Here is a 13,933-nt window from a genome sequence, read left to right on the forward strand (position 1 = left end):
TAAATTTACCATTGTCATACAAAACAATACAATTCGTCACATGTTGAAAATTATGGACGACACTAAAAAATCTAACCAATACTTGTATAAGTTGAGGGTGTCAAATGAAGAAGTTCAAAAAGATATTGGATTGGATAATCAACATTTTTGTTTGGGCCGTGAGCAAGAACTTATTTTGCCAAAAATTAGTGTTGTTAGATGTGAGATTTTAAAAGTACAAAGTTAAACCCTTAGTTAAATTTTATAAATATTGATAAACAATCAAAATTTATAGTTGTAGGTAGGCATGAAATTGTGCAATATTAATTTTATTTGTTAATTAATTAATATAGATCATTTCGTATTTTTAATGTTTAAAAAAATAAAATTATTAACATTAATAATTATGTATTTAGCGTTTTTTACTTTTTGATATAATTTTTATTAATAACTATATATTTTTTATTTTTGTTAACATGTATTTGTGTCAGAAACTTATATTTGATTTTTTATGTGTGCAATAAATAATTTTAAAACAAACTAACAGCTAGTTTCAATAATTATTATTAAATTTTGTATAGATTTACTGGTACAAAAGATTGTTTAATTAGAAGAAATATGTAATAGTTTATATGTGATATTTTGTGTTTTTTTTTTTACTTTTTTATACACTGTCTTAGAAAATATAATAAATATATTTATATATTTTTTTGGGTGTAATAAATACACACTGTGAATGTTAATTTAAAACTAATTAAGTTTTATCAAATTAATTGTTTTATTGTATCCAAAAAGGCTTATTTTTAATTTTCAATTACTTAAATAACAATACTATTATCACAATAAGCAATCTTATAATTATATCAATAAATAATCTTATCTTGTTCGTAAATATTAACAATTAAAGTAATCTCATGACTTACATTTATTTACACAAAACACTCGGTGCGATTTTTAAATTTTCCATCGAGTTAATTGGTTTTAGGGAACAATGCAAAATGTCATAACATTTCTCGTCTATTAAAATATGTGTGGGCGATAATGGATTCTAAACGGGAATATCATGGCCTGGGGCATGGTCCCATATTAAAACCGTTTATTTATGTTCCGTAATTAATTATTCATTAGATGTCAGGGGGTAAAATAAATTACGTATAATTGTTAATTTCTTATTCATTATGGAACACTATACCTTATAACTTAACTTTTTATCGCCGTGAAATTTGAATAGTTATTTAATTTTTGTTATTCCCGAAGCATCAATACGGCCCACTCTCATCAATCACGACCGTGTCCAACACTTGTTTGTACTAAAATTAGAACTGATTTGTTTAAATTTAAAGGAATTAAATGAAAAGAAAGCGCAAACGTTCATATGTCCATTAGTTACGTTAAACAGTTTAACTAATTAATATGACAAGGATATATGGTGGGGCAGGTAAAATTAACGGAGAAGGAATTATTTGTCCTAAGTCAATCAGGCCCCGTCCCGCCCATCGATCCTACAACATTAATTAAACTCTCAAATTGGTTACTGACTATTAAAATGCCACAGATCAACACAAATGGTTTTGATTTATTGATCAAAAAATAGCTTAAAAAAATATACTAAAAAAATACATAAATTAGTTTATTAGATTATTTTTATACATATATAATCTTAATTACAAATAGATTAAATTGTTATGTTAAAAAAATAATTTATTACAAGCTACTTAATACAGCCTGGTAAAACGAGTTGGCAAATTTAATGAGATTACCTTTAAATAATTTACTTCTACAAACATAAATTGTTTCCAAATATGGTAACGTCATATTTTAAACAGTTGTCTGCACAAAACGTATTTACCATATCATAATCAAGCTTGAGATCAATATTCGATTCATCACTTTTGTTCTTAAAACAGTAACAAGTGTATTCCTGACATTTCTCACCAAAAAGTGTGACTTTCAAGGAAAAATATTTGTGCAAGTTTTGGCTTAACATTTCCACATTGAACCGTAACACATCCTCCTCCAACATAACTGTCAGACCAAAAATATCTGAGTTGACAATGATGGCATCAATGTAAGGTTCCTTCCAGGACACTTCATCCAAATTGATGGTCCACCCATTTTTCTTTCCAAAGCACACGTTCTCTTGGTGGCTTTCCAGGAGGTGTTCCTTCAGGGCTTCTTTGGTACGTGTCCAGTTACATGTTTGAAATAAGCACTTGTCTTTGCCACGTCCTTTGATTAGAGCTTTGGAAACTGGTGTTAAATTAGTGTGGTTGCCAAAATTTAACCCTGTTGTGTATTTATTTGTTGATACAAGATCCACCATGTTGGAGCCCATCTGTAATAGAATTTGAGCAATTGATGACAGTGATTTCTATGACAGTTGTGGCGTTATAAAATTGCAATAGTACAAAGTAAAAACTTACGTTTTTAAAAGTATTGTTGTTATTTCCGTATTAAAAATATCTAGTAAATTTAATCTGAATACAAACTCGACTAATTGTAAGTGTAATAAGCATTGGCACTCTTATCAATTAATGCACCGATTAAATACTCAATATTAATATACTTAAATAAACAGGTATTTTTAAAAAAATAACTCACTTTTGAAAACACAGTAATTACATGTCTTTGTTATATTATTTACTGTTTTATGTCAATGCTATTTGTACTTGTTGTACTATTATCTTCTACTTATCTCTGTTATAGGATTTTTACAAATATGATTATTGTTAAATAGTTTTTTTTAAGTGTTAGATTAGAATTTCACACATAGTTGTTTAGTTTATTCATATTAAATACAAATATAGTACTCACAATATTAATTAACAAATACATTATTATCTAAATAAGTATAATTTATGTCATATATATTTTAATTTACCTACTTTAGTAATTATGCACCTCGATTTCCAAAATTTTTAAAACAATGTTTATAAACTACCTGTTTTATTTTCACAAACTAGAAATTCCTTGAGTAATATGGATGCTTAGATAATAATTAAGTAATTGGGTAATGTCGTTTGTTGTTAGGGGAACCCCTGAACGTACTGATATTGGAACGAAATGCAAAATCAGCAATTGAAACTACTTAATTTATACCAACAGACTTATCTGAATAAACAAAGGTTGTTATTATGAATGATAACATGAAAATACAGTTAATAGTTGACTAATATGATTTTAAGTTTCACGTATACATATAAACAATTTTTTTATAAATTGTTTCCACAATGGTTGATTATGAAGCTTGAAGAAATACACAAAAAATTACATAAATTAATTTATTAAAATATTTTTTACACATATAATTTAATTATAAATACATTAAATTAATATGTTCTAAATTAGTAAAAATGATTTATTACAAGCATAAAACTAAAAAATAATTATAAATAAATATTTACGTAATACTGTCTGATAAAACGAGTTGGCAAATTTAATGAGATTACCTTTAAATAAATTACTCCTATAAACATAAATTGTTTCCAAATATGGTAACGTCATATTTTAAACAGTTGTCTGCACAAAACGTATTTACCAAGTCATAATCAAGCTTAAGATCAATATTCGATTCATCACTTTTGTTCTTAAAACAGTAACAAGTATATTCCTGACATTTCTCACCAAAAAGTGTGACTTTCAAAGAAAAATATCTGTGCAAGTTTTGACTTAACATTACCACATTGAACCGTAACACATCCTCCTCCAACATAACTGTCAGACCAAAAATATCTGAGTCGACAATGATGGCATCAATGTAAGGTTCCTTCCAGGACACTTCATCCAAATTGATGGTCCACCCGTTTCTCTTTCCAAAGCACACGTTCTTTTGGTGGCTTTCCAGGAGGTGTTCCTTCAGGGCTGCTTTGGTACATCTCCAATTACACGTTTGAAATAAGCACTTGTCTTTGGCACATCCTTTGATCAGAGCTTTGGAAACTGGTGTTAAATTAGTGTGGTTGCCAAAATTTAACCCTGTTGTGTATTTATTTGTTGATACAAGATCCATCATGTTGGAGCCCATCTGTAATACAATTTGAGCAATTGATGACAGTGATTTGTATGACAGTTGTGGCATTATAAAATTGCCATAGTACAAAGCAAAAACTTACGTTTTTAAAAGTATTGTTGTTATTTCCGTATTAAAAATATCTAGTATATTTAATCTGAATACAAACTCGACTAATTGTAAGTGTAATAAGCATTGGCACTCTTATCAATTAATGCACCGATTAAATACTCAATATTAAGATACTTAAATAAGCAGGTATTTAAAAAAAATAACTCACTTTTGAAAATACTTGGTATTCACATGTCTTTGTTATATTATTTACTGTTTTATGTCAATGCTATTTGTACTTATTTGTACTATTATCTTCTACTTATCTCTGTTATAGGATTTTTATAAATATGATTATTGTTGAAAAGTTTTTTCTGAAGTGTTAGATTAGAATTAAATACATTATTGTGTAGTTTATTCCTATTAAATACAAATATAGTACTCACAATATTACTTAACATATACATTCTTATCTAAATAAATATAATTTATGTCATATAGATTTTAATTTACCTACTTTATTAATTATGCACCTCGATTTCCAAAATTTTTAAAACAATGTTTATAAACTACCTGTTTTATTTTCACAAACTAGAAATTCCTTGAGTAATATGGATGCTTAGATAATAAGTAATTAATTGGGTTATGTCGTTTGTTGTTAGGGGAACCCCTGAACGTACTGATATTGGAACGAAATGTAAAACCAGCAAATGAAACTACTTAATTTATACCAACAGACTTATCTGAATAAACAAAGGTTGTTATTATGAATGATAACATGAAAATACAGTAATAGTTGACTAAAATGATTTTAAGTTTCACATTTACATATAAACAAATTTTTTATAAATTGTTTACACAATGGTTGATTATGAAGCTTGAAGAAATACACAAAAACTTGCATAAATTAATTTATTAGATTATTTTTTACACATATAAATTTAATTATAAATACATTAAATTAATATTTTGTAAATTAGTAAAAATGATTTATTACAAGCATAAAACTAAGGAATAATTATAAATAAATATTTTCGTAATACTGTCTGGTAAAACAAGTTGGCAAATTTAATGAGATTACCTTTAAATAATTTACTTCTATAAACATAAATTGTCTTCAAATATGGTAACGTCATATTTTAAACAGTTGTCTGCACAAAACGTATTTACCAAGTCATAATCAAGCTTGAGATCAATATTCGATTCATCACTTTTGTTCTTAAAACAGTAACAAGTGTATTCCTGACATTTCTCACCAAAAAGTGTGACTTTCAAGGAAAAATATCTGTGCAAGTTTTGACTTAACATTTCCACATTGAACCGTAACACATCCTCCTCCAACATAACTGTCAGACCAAAAATATCTGAGTTTACAATGATGGCATCAATGTAAGGTTCCTTCCAGGACACTTCATCCAAATTGATGGTCCACCCGTTTTTCTTTCCAAAGCACACGTTCTTTTGGTGGCTTTCCAGGAGGTGTTCCTTCAGGGCTTCTTTGGTACATCTCCAATTACACGTTTGAAATAAGCACTTGTCTTTGGCACATCCTTTGATCAGAGCTTTGGAAACTGGTGTTAAATTAGTGTGGTTGCCAAAATTTAACCCTGTTGTGTATTTATTTGTTGATACAAGATCCATCATGTTGGAGCCCATCTGTAATACAATTTGAGCAATTGATGACAGTGATTTGTATGACAGTTGTGGCATTATAAAATTGCCATAGTACAAAGTAAAAACTTACGTTTTTAAAAGTATTGTTGTTATTTCCGTATTAAAAATATCTAGTATATTTAATCTGAATACAAACTCGACTAATTGTAAGTGTAATAAGCATTGGCACTCTTATCAATTAATGCACCGATTAAATACTCAATATTAAGATACTTAAATAAGCAGGTATTTAAAAAAAAAATAACTCACTTTTGAAAATACTTGGTATTCACATGTCTTTGTTATATTATTTACTGTTTTATTTCAATGCTATTTGTACTTATTTGTACTATTATCTTCTACTTATCTCTGTTATAGGATTTTTACAAATATGATTATTGTTGAAAAGTTTTTTCTGAAGTGTTAGATTAGAATTAAATACATTATTGTGTAGTTTATTCCTATTAAATACAAATATAGTACTCACAATATTACTTAACATATACATTCTTATCTAAATAAATATAATTTATGTCATATAGATTTTAATTTACCTACTTTATTAATTATGCACCTCGATTTCCAAAATTTTTAAAACAATGTTTATAAACTACCTGTTTTATTTTCACAAACTAGAAATTCCTTGAGTAATATGGATGCTTAGATAATAAGTAATTAATTGGGTTATGTCGTTTGTTGTTAGGGGAACCCCTGAACGTACTGATATTGGAACGAAATGTAAAACCAGCAAATGAAACTACTTAATTTATACCAACAGACTTATCTGAATAAACAAAGGTTGTTATTATGAATGATAACATGAAAATACAGTAATAGTTGACTAAAATGATTTTAAGTTTCACATTTACATATAAACAAATTTTTTATAAATTGTTTACACAATGGTTGATTATGAAGCTTGAAGAAATACACAAAAACTTGCATAAATTAATTTATTAGATTATTTTTTACACATATAAATTTAATTATAAATACATTAAATTAATATTTTGTAAATTAGTAAAAATGATTTATTACAAGCATAAAACTAAGGAATAATTATAAATAAATATTTTCGTAATACTGTCTGGTAAAACAAGTTGGCAAATTTAATGAGATTACCTTTAAATAATTTACTTCTATAAACATAAATTGTCTTCAAATATGGTAACGTCATATTTTAAACAGTTGTCTGCACAAAACGTATTTACCAAGTCATAATCAAGCTTGAGATCAATATTCGATTCATCACTTTTGTTCTTAAAACAGTAACAAGTGTATTCCTGACATTTCTCACCAAAAAGTGTGACTTTCAAGGAAAAATATCTGTGCAAGTTTTGACTTAACATTTCCACATTGAACCGTAACACATCCTCCTCCAACATAACTGTCAGACCAAAAATATCTGAGTTTACAATGATGGCATCAATGTAAGGTTCCTTCCAGGACACTTCATCCAAATTGATGGTCCACCCATTTTTCTTTCCAAAGCACACGTTCTTTTGGTGAGTTTCCAGGAGGTGTTCCTTCAGGGCTTCTTTGGTACATCTCCAATTACACGTTTGAAATAAGCACTTGTCTTTGGCACATCCTTTGATCAGAGCTTTGGAAACTGGTGTTAAATTAGTGTGGTTGCCAAAATTTAACCCTGTTGTGTATTTATTTGTTGATACAAGATCCATCATGTTGGAGCCCATCTGTAATACAATTTGAGCAATTGATGACAGTGATTTGTATGACAGTTGTGGCATTATAAAATTGCCATAGTACAAAGTAAAAACTTACGTTTTTAAAAGTATTGTTGTTATTTCCGTATTAAAAATATCTAGTATATTTAATCTGAATACAAACTCGACTAATTGTAAGTGTAATAAGCATTGGCACTCTTATCAATTAATGCACCGATTAAATACTCAATATTAAGATACTTAAATAAGCAGGTATTTAAAAAAAAAATAACTCACTTTTGAAAATACTTGGTATTCACATGTCTTTGTTATATTATTTACTGTTTTATTTCAATGCTATTTGTACTTATTTGTACTATTATCTTCTACTTATCTCTGTTATAGGATTTTTACAAATATGATTATTGTTGAAAAGTTTTTTCTGAAGTGTTAGATTAGAATTAAATACATTATTGTGTAGTTTATTCCTATTAAATACAAATATAGTACTCACAATATTACTTAACATATACATTCTTATCTAAATAAATATAATTTATGTCATATAGATTTTAATTTACCTACTTTATTAATTATGCACCTCGATTTCCAAAATTTTTAAAACAATGTTTATAAACTACCTGTTTTATTTTCACAAACTAGAAATTCCTTGAGTAATATGGATGCTTAGATAATAAGTAATTAATTGGGTTATGTCGTTTGTTGTTAGGGGAACCCCTGAACGTACTGATATTGGAACGAAATGTAAAACCAGCAAATGAAACTACTTAATTTATACCAACAGACTTATCTGAATAAACAAAGGTTGTTATTATGAATGATAACATGAAAATACAGTAATAGTTGACTAAAATGATTTTAAGTTTCACATTTACATATAAACAAATTTTTTATAAATTGTTTACACAATGGTTGATTATGAAGCTTGAAGAAATACACAAAAACTTGCATAAATTAATTTATTAGATTATTTTTTACACATATAAATTTAATTATAAATACATTAAATTAATATTTTGTAAATTAGTAAAAATGATTTATTACAAGCATAAAACTAAGGAATAATTATAAATAAATATTTTCGTAATACTGTCTGGTAAAACAAGTTGGCAAATTTAATGAGATTACCTTTAAATAATTTACTTCTATAAACATAAATTGTCTTCAAATATGGTAACGTCATATTTTAAACAGTTGTCTGCACAAAACGTATTTACCAAGTCATAATCAAGCTTGAGATCAATATTCGATTCATCACTTTTGTTCTTAAAACAGTAACAAGTGTATTCCTGACATTTCTCACCAAAAAGTGTGACTTTCAAGGAAAAATATCTGTGCAAGTTTTGACTTAACATTTCCACATTGAACCGTAACACATCCTCCTCCAACATAACTGTCAGACCAAAAATATCTGAGTTTACAATGATGGCATCAATGTAAGGTTCCTTCCAGGACACTTCATCCAAATTGATGGTCCACCCATTTTTCTTTCCAAAGCACACGTTCTTTTGGTGAGTTTCCAGGAGGTGTTCCTTCAGGGCTTCTTTGGTACATCTCCAATTACACGTTTGAAATAAGCACTTGTCTTTGGCACATCCTTTGATCAGAGCTTTGGAAACTGGTGTTAAATTAGTGTGGTTGCCAAAATTTAACCCTGTTGTGTATTTATTTGTTGATACAAGATCCATCATGTTGGAGCCCATCTGTAATACAATTTGAGCAATCGATGACAGTGATTTTTATGACAGTTGTGGCGTTATAAAATTGCAATAGTACAAAGTAAAAACTTACGTTTTTAAAAGCATTGTTGTTATTTCCGTATTAAAATATCTTGTATATTTAATCTGAATACAAACTCGACAATTGTGTAATAAGCATTGGCACTCTTATCAATTAATGCATCGATTAAATACTCAATATTAATATTTAGATATTTTAATCTACCTACTTCAGTAATTATGCACCTCTATTTCCCAAATTCTTAAAGCAATGTTTATAAACATGAGTTATATGAATGCATAGATAAATAGTTAATTGGGTTATGTCGTTTGTTGTTGGGGGTACCCCTGAACGTATGGGTACTGGAACGAAATGCAAAATAACCAAATGAAACCACTTGATTTATACTAACAGATTCAATCTGAATAAAAAACGTTTTTATTAACCATGACAGCATGAAAATACAGTTAAATAGTTGGCTAATATGATATTAAGTTATTTTATATGTTACGTGGTCGCACCAAGACGCCAAAATCCGTTTTAGTGCGTCCATATAAAATCAAATTTGTCATAAATTGTTTATACAATAGTGGCATGCGCTGCCTAAGTCCGACGTCCCGCCGAGTGGTTTACCAAATTTAATTTTGTTTATACCTTTATCCGTTAAAAAAATAGTGGGTCGTCCTGACGTATATTGCCGTTACATTGGATTCTTTACAACCGTGTCCGGATCATTCAGGTGGATTTTATGAATGGCTTACACGGTGGACGAGAAATATATTAAACAATTAATACATAGTAAAGGTTTAAGTTACGGGGCACGATTACATTGTGCTTACAATCGGATTGGGATGGTTTGGTAGTAAAATTCGTGATTTATAAACGGATATATGTAATAGTGTAATAGTACACTAGACGAAACTGGAATCAAATTTTCATGTACTGTCCTGCTTCGAAACAAAATAATTTTGTTTGTTTGTTACCATATTTAACATTTAAGAATTCTTTATGTTATAATAATAATTCACTGTTCCAAAAAATGAATGCGGCACACCAATAATAATTGATTATTATTAATATTTTCTCTACACTCTGTGTATATTTATTTAAAAATAGGTTTTCATTTATAATTGTTACAGATAATCAATAACACATCTTTGGGACATTCTTGTTCGACGTATAGGAAATCTGAAACCCTCAAATAACCTTTAAGAATTACCTCAAAAGCTTCAGAAAGAATGGAACAATGTACCCCAAAATTGTTGGTCTATTTTCGGGTACACAGTTTTCTAATAACAAAAATTCAGTATTTTTTATTGATTGTGTAGAATATATTTTTAGAATAACACATTTATAAAGAAATACTATGAAATAAATTAATTTAGTTGAACTAAGAAGTTCTGCTAAGCTGTCAGTTCGTGTAATATTTATATAATGAATTTTTCAGGTAGTTGAATATGTTTTAAATTTTAATCAATTTATATATATTTTTAATCAAATATATTTTGGAATATTTTTGGGTACATAGTTTTATGATAACATGAATTCAATATTTTTTATTGACTGTACAGAATAAATTTTTAGTATTACACATTTATAAAGGAATACTACGAAATAAATTAATTTAGTTGAACTAAAAAGTTCTGCTAAGCTGTAAGTCCTTGTAAAATTTATATTCTCGAATTTTTCAAGTAGTTAAATATGTTTTAAATTCTAATCAATTTGGATTATATTTAAAAATATATTTTGGAATATTTTTGGGTACATAGTTTTATGATAACAAGAATTCAATATTTTTTATTGATTGTACAGAATAAATTTTTAGTATTACACATTTATAAAGGAATACTACGAAATAAATTAATTTAGTTGAACTAAAAAGTTCTGCTAAGCTGTAAGTCCTTGTAAAATTTATATTCTCGAATTTTTCAAGTAGTTAAATATGTTTTAAATTCTAATCAATTTGGATTATATTTAAAAATATATTTTGGAATATTTTTGGGTACATAGTTTTATGATAACAAGAATTCAATATTTTTTATTGATTGTACAGAATAAATATTTAGTATTACAGATTAATAAAGGAATACTATGAAATAAATTAATTTAGTTGAACTAAGAAGTTCATATAAAATTTACATTCTTGAATTTTTCAAGTAGTTAAATAAGTTTTAATTCTTAATCAATTTATTGATTTTATAAAAATATATTTTGGGATATTTTTGGATACATAATTTTTTAATAACAAGAATTCAATATTTTTTATTGATGCCTCAGTGCCTCAATGTTACGTCTTCGATGAAGTAGAGGAGGACAAACTAAGTACAGTAATACATAGTTTAGAAAAAATTATTTTCAAATTTATAGTTGGTGTGTATTTGAGTAAATACCCTATTTCTTCTGTGAATCCCATAATTATTTAGAGATATACACCCGTATAATACTTTTTAGATGTGTCATTCACTGATAATATCTGTAAGCGTACAAATATTTACTCGTAATGTATCAATTAGTTATTTTGTAATTATTTCAAGCACCTAGTTGTACAAATTGTGCGGTCAAAGATTAATTATTACGTATCTATCTATTAATGTACTTATTATTTCTTTTTAATTTGGTTTTTATGTTAAAAACAAATAAATATTTTAATAAAACATTAAGTAATAATTTAAACAAACATTTTATTAGACAAAACAGCATAAATTAAAACAATTCCATGAACCCTAAACATCTAGTCTTTTAACAATCTCAACAGAAAATAAACACTCATCGTTATTTAAATATTCCGTCACATCACATTTTACACCATCAACCATTTGATTTTTCGAATGTACCTCCAACCCTTTACAAACTATACTCATAGCTCTTTTCTCCTCGAGATTTTTATCCAAAATGGCAAAGTCACACGAAAACTTCGTCTCCTCATCATCACTAAAATCCTTTATTAAGTGAGCACAAATGCAAAACTCGTACTCGTCCACCTCAACGACAATCCTGAACAGTCTCCCCAAAATCCAAACGCACCAACAACTGCACTGCTGATTGAACGAAGCCCTCAGCTTGCTCGCGTCCTCCTGGTCCTGAAGATAAAACCACCCGTCCACGTTCCTCCAAAACTGCTTCCCCGACCCGAAAACGTGGCTCCTGTGGTCCACGCTCAGATGCTCGTCGATCTCGCACATGTTCCCGACCCAAGGACAGTCGAAGTCCACCTCCAAGGGGCACGGGAACGGTTTGTACTTGCACTCCGCCTCGTGGTCCGTTATGGTAGCGCCCCTTTCCACGTGGTCGCAGCCGTCCAGCTCGTAGATGCAGGGCACCTTGAGCACCAGGAACATCTGTTCGAGAGCTTCGTTAGTCCTGGACGAGGAGGTTTTGCCACACCGGGTGGTGCATATGTTGCAGTTGGGGCAGAACGTGTGGTTGGCGGTGCACGTGCGGATCGGCGGTCGCAGCACGTTCGTGCAAATCGGACATCGAAGGGCTTTGAGGGATGATATTGCGTTTTGCAGTATTTCGTTCACCTGTAACAATAAAACGAAATTAAGCCACATTTATTGCCTCTACTAAAAAGATTATTACCATTTCTGATGATGATGATTACAAACTGATTAGTTACATCTAAGTTTAATAGCAAACTGGTGTCTTTATTTAATATCTTTTATCTAAACAAGATAATGAATTTATTGCAAAGATATAGTTTCGACCTATTTTGTAATTACTATTTAGGCACATGTTTAATTAATAAATAGAAAGGTGGATTTGTCTGAAATTAGTAAATAATTAATTAACAAATTTGTGTAGTACCGTTAATTATTATGTTAATGATCAATAACTATTTAAAAGATTTCTTAGGCAATTAGAAGGAATTAATTATGTTTTATCTGCAGGTAATTTAACGCCAATTATAAATTTACATATAAAAACCAAAATCCTAATTAATAACATCTTGTTTGCCAAATTTAATTTTTTAATAACAGACTATAAAAATTATTATTTATTAGAAAACCACATTAATTAAACTATGATTAAACTGAAACTTGTAAAGGAAATAAATTAATTTAATGGTCTGGATGATTATTTCGGAATGAGTTGAAATTATGGCCTCTCATTAGCATAATCTGATTAAAAATTTATTATTAAAACTTAAGGTCTATGACCAATTTCAGTGGGATTTTTTTTTGTGTTGGCGGAAACGAATTATATACAAATTACATAAAAAATTGTGAATGCGTTATCAAATCCAATTATACAAATTTATTTGTACATTATAATTTATGGTCAACAATATTTTATTGGAATCATTATGAGAAAGTAAATTTTTGTAAATATGCCTTGTATGTATATGTGTTAATTTTATTAAAAAATAATATATATTCTTTATGAATTAACCAGAATATAATTTTAAAATTAAACATTATTAAAACTAATTTTTAATATACTTATTAACAGAAGTCTAATTAAAATACGCATTTTTGTATTGTTTTAAATAATTAAATAATTGTATGAGCAATATTTTTTTGAATATTGAGTACATTTTTTGTAAATATATTTTGTTATCCATAAAATACAGTTTTTTAACAATTTATTGATTGTATAGAATATATTTTTAAGGAATATTATGATATTAATTAATTTAGCAGAATTAAAAAGTTCTGCCAAGCTGTAAGTTCATGTAAGATATATATTTTTAAATTATTTCAAATAGTTAAATAAGTTTTAATGTTTAATCAATTTGGATTTTGATTAAAAATATTTTTTAGAATAATTTTGAATACATAAATTTATTGTAAATATACTTTTTGTCCCTAAAATATTGTTTTCCATCAAGAAT

At 27.9% G+C, this 13,933-nt stretch overlaps 3 protein-coding genes across 17 annotated transcripts; all 3 read right to left on the reverse strand.

The window, feature by feature from the left end:
* Window positions 1-1,756: 1,756 nt before the first annotated feature.
* Window positions 1,757-8,166, reverse strand: LOC109603676 (uncharacterized). Of its 6 annotated transcripts, none has more exons than XM_049966476.1 (2): window positions 8,001-8,166; window positions 1,757-2,314 (listed from the first exon to the last, which is right to left on the reverse strand). In XM_049966476.1, exon 2 carries the CDS (start codon window positions 2,312-2,314, stop codon window positions 1,757-1,759), a length of 558 nt encoding a protein of 185 aa, XP_049822433.1. In that variant the 5' UTR covers window positions 8,001-8,166. The 6 variants fall into 6 exon arrangements, with proteins under 6 accessions (XP_049822433.1, XP_049822432.1, XP_049822434.1 ...); XM_049966475.1 differs by lacking the exon at window positions 8,001-8,166 and adding an exon at window positions 6,307-6,472; XM_049966477.1 differs by lacking the exon at window positions 8,001-8,166 and adding an exon at window positions 4,613-4,728.
* On the reverse strand, window positions 3,317-9,804 carry LOC126265352 (uncharacterized). 10 transcript variants are annotated; one of them, XM_049966472.1, is made up of 2 exons: window positions 9,754-9,804; window positions 3,317-4,003 (listed from the first exon to the last, which is right to left on the reverse strand). In XM_049966472.1, exon 2 carries the CDS (start codon window positions 4,001-4,003, stop codon window positions 3,446-3,448), a length of 558 nt encoding a protein of 185 aa, XP_049822429.1. In that variant the 5' UTR covers window positions 9,754-9,804; the 3' UTR covers window positions 3,317-3,445. The 10 variants fall into 10 exon arrangements, with proteins under 10 accessions (XP_049822429.1, XP_049822422.1, XP_049822420.1 ...); XM_049966465.1 differs by lacking the exon at window positions 9,754-9,804 and adding an exon at window positions 6,251-6,336; XM_049966463.1 differs by lacking the exon at window positions 9,754-9,804 and adding an exon at window positions 4,557-4,650.
* A 2,018-nt stretch (window positions 9,805-11,822) lies between these two features.
* Window positions 11,823-12,725, reverse strand: LOC126265315 (uncharacterized). The gene is made up of 2 exons (XM_049966329.1): window positions 12,682-12,725; window positions 11,823-12,623 (listed from the first exon to the last, which is right to left on the reverse strand). The coding sequence occupies exons 1-2, from the start codon at window positions 12,682-12,684 to the stop codon at window positions 11,823-11,825; spliced, it is 804 nt and encodes a 267-aa protein (XP_049822286.1). The 5' UTR covers window positions 12,685-12,725.
* Window positions 12,726-13,933: the final 1,208 nt, after the last annotated feature.

The sequence above is a fragment of the Aethina tumida genome, chromosome 4 (assembly GCF_024364675.1).
Source record: "Aethina tumida isolate Nest 87 chromosome 4, icAetTumi1.1, whole genome shotgun sequence".
Taxonomy (NCBI): Eukaryota; Metazoa; Arthropoda; class Insecta; order Coleoptera; family Nitidulidae; genus Aethina; species Aethina tumida.